Source organism: Lipotes vexillifer, unplaced genomic scaffold, assembly GCF_000442215.2.
Source record: "Lipotes vexillifer unplaced genomic scaffold, Lipotes_vexillifer_v1.1 scaffold1011, whole genome shotgun sequence".
In the NCBI taxonomy this organism is placed as follows: domain Eukaryota; kingdom Metazoa; phylum Chordata; class Mammalia; order Artiodactyla; family Lipotidae; genus Lipotes; species Lipotes vexillifer.
In genome coordinates, this window is record NW_006787698.1 from 4,476,722 (window position 1) to 4,483,081 (window position 6,360).

General features: G+C 50.0%; 1 protein-coding gene across 1 annotated transcript in view; it reads right to left on the bottom strand.

The window, feature by feature from the left end:
* DNMT1 (DNA methyltransferase 1) overlaps positions 1–6,360 on the bottom strand; it is a 42,639-nt gene that overhangs the window by 9,002 nt on the left and 27,277 nt on the right. The window contains 7 exon segments of the mRNA XM_007460652.1: positions 721–894; positions 1,887–2,020; positions 2,097–2,301; positions 2,494–2,609; positions 4,037–4,184; positions 4,530–4,627; positions 6,089–6,284. Coding sequence (XP_007460714.1) covers positions 721–894; positions 1,887–2,020; positions 2,097–2,301; positions 2,494–2,609; positions 4,037–4,184; positions 4,530–4,627; positions 6,089–6,284 — 1,071 coding nt within the window.

Genomic DNA, 6,360 nt, shown 5'->3' on the forward strand with positions numbered 1-6,360 from the left:
ATTTTATTTATTTTTGGCTGCGTTGGGTCTTCGTTGCTGTGTGGACTTTCTCTAGTTGCGGTGAGCGGGGGCTACTCTTCGTTGCAGTGCGTGGGCTTCTCATTGTGGTGGCTTCTCTTGTTGCGGAACACAGGCTCTAGAGCGCAGGCTCAGTAGTTGTGGCGTGCGGGCTTGGTTGCTCTGCGGCATGTGGGATCTTCCCGGACCAGGGATCAAACCCGTGTCCCCTATATTGGCAGGTGGATTCTTAATCAGTGCACCACCAGGGAAGTCCCGGAAGTCTTTTGATGAAATTCCCATTTACCAAGAAGTAACTCACAGTCAGCCTTTACTTTAAGCCAGGCGCTGTGCTAATAAGCCATTTTCTTTTAACTCACTTATTCCTTAGGGGCCTGCCAAGCAAGGCACTCCTGTCCCCACTTGATAGATGGGAACTGGGAGGGGGGGTTCTGCCATGACCAGCTGGGCAGGAACCCACCACTGACCCTAATGCTCTCCCTTAGCCAGCAGGCTCTCTGTCTGACTTCTTTCACAGACAGCTTCACTGCCACAGAATTATAGTCGCTCTGCACTGGAAGGCTGGATAATGTCTGCTCACCCCAGATGACACTGTGACAGCTCGGCAGCAGCAGGTACTGGGCTGCGGGGTGGGGGACACTGTGGAGCCAGCTCTGTACTGGCCCAGAGCTCCTGGCCCTGACTGCAGCAAGGGGCACTCACTTGAAGGTGAAGGCCTCGGGGGGGAGGTACACGCCATCGCCCACTCGATACTGGATGCCGTTCTTGGTGGCTAAGCTGTAGAGGACCCGGCCATCCAGGTCCTCGAGCTGCTCCATGACCCTGGGAATTTCCTTCTGCCTCATTTCAGCCAGACGTGCACAGCTTGCACAGAACCTGAAGGAGTGAAGGACAGAAACCAAAGGCCCTTAAGTGGCTGGCATGACTACAAGCAGCTGCTACTGGCTTAATCCACACTCTGGTGACCAAGAGGAAGGATTTACAGATGTTAGCAGAAACTGGCTTTCCTGCACTTTTATGTTCACACTTTGAAAGCACTTATTTGGGAGCAAAGCCCAGAGATACACACAATAGGAAAATGACAAGCCAACCCCACTTTTGAGTAGTCGATCCTAAGACATTAACAAACCATCTAGAATATGGTCAAGAATCCACCACGAGCGATACTGCAGACAGTGGTAAAGACAGGAACTCAAACCGTCAGAGGAGGCTCACGCTATTATCTCTAAAGGCTGAAGAGATTATTTGGTAAAATTCAACATTATTTCTGATTAATAAACCCTTAAAAGGAGAATTAGAGATTGCCTTAAAAACAGATCAAGCCAAAAGGCAGCCCCAGGTTGACTGGAGAAACACCAGAGGCATCGCAGCGAGCCCTCCTAGCCTCGGCCCTGTCAGTCTTACTGTCACACACCACTCGCTCTGGAGGTGCCGGCTGCCACTTTTAGTTAGAACAAGTGAGATACCAAGGTTAGAAAGGAAGATGTGGGGCACTGAACACTTTATAAGAAGCAAAAGCCTCCCTAAAAGCATTCCCCCACCAGTTCCAATAAAATGGAATCAAAGATCTCACTTATGAGAAAAGATACAAGATCTGTGGTACAGACACTGAGGAACCCAGAAAGACACATCCTGTCCCTGGATGGGACAGCTTCTCATGAGGGTCGCTCCCCACCAGGCTGTCCACACACTTACAGCCACTGCAACCAAGTTAGGCTGCTCTTTGGTTGGTGAGGAAGATGATCAGAAGACGTGGGGAAAGCAAACCCAGCAGAGAGAAGCACGGGAAAAGCTCGAGGGCTTCATGCCGACGCATGGCGTCCCCGAGCACCACCAGAGCGGCCCAGGAGCGCAGTCGCGGCACTCACTTGTACTTGTTGTCCTCCACTGGCTGAGTTTTTGGAGGGGACTCAAATCTTGCGTAGTCTTGGTCATACCAAAGCTGGTAGAAATAGGTCTTTCCGTCATCCTCCGACATCAGGGCCTCAGGGTCCACGCCTCCCTAGGGACGAGACTGCCGTCAGCCATGATGACCCCACGCATTGAGGAGGGGCACACCAGGGGTGCCAGGCACTCACCTCCAAGGCCCAGTTTTCCGACGGGGCTTTATAGACGACCTGCACTTTGCTGTGAATGTATGAAAGCTGCATGTCCTCACATTCGTCTACCAGGAACAGCTCCAGGGGGTCTGACGTGGCCCCGAGGACCGTGTCCGTCCCAGCACAGAACCAGTGGGCATGAAACATCTGCCCGTTGCTGCTGTCCTCCCACAGCGCCGTGACCCTGGAGCCGGAAGAGGGGGCGGGAAGAAAGTTCTAACTTGACCGGCAGATCTGGACTGAGCCTCCTTGGGGGACATGTATTTTTTGGTTTTAGTATAGGGCAAAGAGCTGCTGCTATTCTTACAAAATAGGCACCTCCTACTTACTCAACAGAAAGTGTGGGCTGAAGTCAAGCAGAGGGAAGGACACAAACCTTGCTAAATACAGTGGTTTTGAAGAATCATCTGGAATAACAGAAACACAGTCCCCCACTTCCAGGGTTTCCGAGTCGATGCATACCTTCTTATAGTAACTCTTCTTCCCATCGGTCTGAAAACAAGAGCTTAATTTCAGGTGAGGATGGGTTTGAAGGTCCATGCTAGGCTTGACCTGCGAGTTCCTGTTACTTTATAGGAAAGTATCACTCATAACAATTTCTCCAAGAAGCCATGAGCTCTACCAGCCTGGCTACTATAGAGAACACCCAACTTCTTTGGCTGGAAGCCTGCAGCAAAGGCCGCTCACATCCCTCTATCACCACCTCTGCCCTCTTGTGTCAGCAGCAAATGGGATTCTAGCATTCAATTGTAATAGCACCGTACCCCACTCCCCACACCTCCCTTAGCCACACGGACCTCCTTCCTTCTCTCGCACAAGGAAAGCTGGTCCCACCTCAGGGCCTGTGCTCTGGTTCCTCCCCAGACCTTCATGTGCTGGCTACTCTCCAACCTTTTGGTCTCAGCTCAGATGTTGCCCCACCAAGAAGCCTCCGGGGCCCCAGCACCCTTCCTGCCCCCTGCCCTCCTGACAGTACATGTGTCACAGGCAGGGGCTTAGTTATGCCTAGGCCTAGAGCAGCATCCAGCAGGGTAGGCCTCATGCTTGTTGAGGGAACTGACCATCTTTGGCTTATGGACATCGAGAGAACAACACTGAGATGACATTCACTCTCCAGCTTTGGTAAAGGATTTGACCCTTAGACAGGTAGGTAACCACAGAACCCCCGGAAGGCGGTCGGCTAGTGCCCCCAAACACCTACTCCTAGGCCAGAGAGGACTGTGAAGGCTCTCTTCAAAACAAGCTTGGAAGGGGAACCAGCCTGACACCCCAAGAACTGTATCAAATGCCCATTTTGGGGACTTCCCTGGTGGTGTGGCGGTTAAGAATCCGCCTGCCAACGCAAGGGACACGGGTTCGAGCCCTGGTCCGGGAAGATCCCACATGCCGTGGAGCAACTAAGCCCATGCACCACGACTACTGAGTCTGCGCTCTAGAGCCCGAGAGCCACGACTACTGAGCCTGCGTGCCACAACTACTGGAGCCCACGCGCCTATAGCCCGTGCTCCGCAACAAAGAGAAGCCACCACAATGAGAAGCCTGTGTACCACAATGAAGAGTAGCCCCCGCTCGCCGCAACTAGAGAAAGCCCACGCATAGAAATGAAGACCCAACGCAGCCAAAAATAAATAAATTAAATAAGTAAGTATATATATTTTTAAAAAGCCCATTTTGGAGTATGAGGAAAACTGAGTCCTTGGGCGTACAAGCAAAAATATGCATTTCAGGTGCTTGACCACAGGCCTCGGCCTCTCAGTCAGCTCTGCTCCGCTCACGGGACAAATGGGCAGGGACAAATGGGCAGGTTTCTCAGCTGCAGGGCTCAGGCTGCTTAAGACGTCTGGCAGCAAGATACCACAAGACAACTGGCTTCTCAGAAGGGCAGCGCTAAAACGGCTGAGAGCCTGCTCCTGGATTACCTTGACAGCTTCTCCAACCCAAAAGATCCGATCCTTGTTCTGCTTCTTTTTCTTCCCCTGATGCATCTTTTTGGGTGATGGCATCTCTGGAATATTGTCATCCACTTCTTCATCATCATCTGCCTCCTTCATGGCCATGTTGGGACACCTACAAAGTCAGTTATTATAAACAAGGTCCTCTTTAAAAGTAAAACCAATTGGGAATTCCCTGGTGGTCCAATGGTCAGGACTCTGTGCTCTCACTGCTGGGGCCCGGGTTCAATCCCTGGTCGGGGAACTAAGATTCCACAAGCCTCTCGGCGCAGGCAGAAAAAAATAAAGTAAAACAAACTGAAGGTGTTTTACTTAGAAAACAGGGACAGGCCTGGTGACAGTGCTAGACAAAGGGACCCTGCCTACTCTGTACCTGTCAACCCAGCTGTCCCACACAAAGCCTATTTGCCATCAGCTGGCATTTTCCTCCATTTCAAGAACAAGCATTGGCCAAACCTACCTCCTCTTTTGGCAAGCCTGTTTGCTCCTTCCGCTACCACCAAATTTAACCATATCCTTACAGGCTTTACACTTTCCACACTCAGGCTGTTGACAAATCTAAAACACATTTAAAAAGTAATCAAACAGTCATTATTAACAGCTGGTAACCAGTTTTTGGTGAATTTAAAAACTGTGTAAGGGAAGTAAGAGTTAGGAACAAGATACGAGGTTTGCATAGGTTAAGCCTGACACATGGTGCTGGGACAGGTGTGGGTAAACGAGAACTCGCACTGCTCAAAGGATAATTTGGTGACCCCACTCTGGAGAACACTGTCCTAGATCAAAGTTAAGTACATGACCTACACCCCAGCAATTCTGCTTCTAAGTAGAGAAGAGTCACAGGAAGCCTCGTTAGAATATCAAGTTGCCCATCACTGAGGGATAAGCTGGAAGAGTCACAATGAAATATTATGGAATAGTTAAAGTGTTAACTAGTGTGACCTCCAAACAGCTCCCACGGAGATACTGAAGGTCACGTGTCAGACATAGATCAGTCACGGAATTGGGGGCACCACGGTAAGGAGTGTTCCAGCTCACTTCTACTCCTGGCTTCTGGATGTCTTTGAATATGTCATGTTAACATTGTCTCTGGGAGATATCTGACTCACCTACTGGGGTACTGTGAGAATTCAATTAAAAACATGCATGAATACAATTTGAAAAAGAAACAAACACACACACATAACAGCTGTGAAAGACTCCAGTTTACGTATACTTTCTTAAAAAATTTTTTTAAAGCTTGGATACGTATGTGCTAGATGAAATAAAGTAAAACCACAACAAGAATGGCGAGGACATGCAAATTCCTATTTAAGGGCAGCCACTGAAGACAAAGGAGACACTCTGAAGTCAGTGGCCAGTGTGAATGCAGGGCAGTGCTGAAGGCAGCTGCTATATTTTTGTGTTTAAGTTTTCATCCAAATTAAGTCAGATACCAAAATACTGGGTTGGCCAAAAAGTTCGTTCGGGTTTTTCCGAAGGATTGGATGGAAAAACCCAAACAAACTTTATGGCCTACCCAACAGACCCGATCCCTGGGTCATAGAATTAGGGGGATTAATTCCTCTCGAGTGAAGTAAATATATATTAAAAAATTCAGTAAGAGAGGTCTTTTCAGGCCTCAAAGCTAAGCTGGACAAAGTCCCCACTTTCCCAGGGAACTGATGCCATGAGACAAGGCAGGCTCCTGGGTGGATGTCCCTACTTGGAGGAAGCAGCGCCTCTGTGGGGTAGTCACTCCCTCTGCCCTTACACCAGGGCCTGAGGACACAATGGGACGCAGCCAGAGCAAAGGCACCCAGAAGGCCAGGCTCCTCTGCAACAACAGTGGCACTGACAGCAAAGTGCCCGAGCACGCCTCTTTTGACAGCCGTCCCAGAAGACATGCAAGTCCCCCCAGATCACTAACTCTTTCTTCTAGCTTCTGTTTTAGGGGTCACATTTGAGCAGTGAGAATCTCAAGCCAGAAAGAGAGAAGTTGAGTTCCTCAGAGATTACAAGGGGAGCAGGCAAGGTTACCTCACAGACGCCACACCGCCGGCGTTTAAAGGCATTCTCCTTGTCTTCTTTGTCATCCTTTTCAATCTGCTCCGCAAAGAAAGTGTCAAAGATCTGGTAGACCAACTTCGTAGTGGTGGCTTTGGTGGGGCCTCTGTCCTTCTCCTTGGCAGGATGCCGGATGGTCTGCCGCCTTTCAGCTCGCCTGGGAGACAGTTTCCATGGTGTTAGCAGGCTGGGAAGAGCGCACAGGATGCTCTGCCTTCTGTCTCACGTCTTCAGTCTCATTCCTG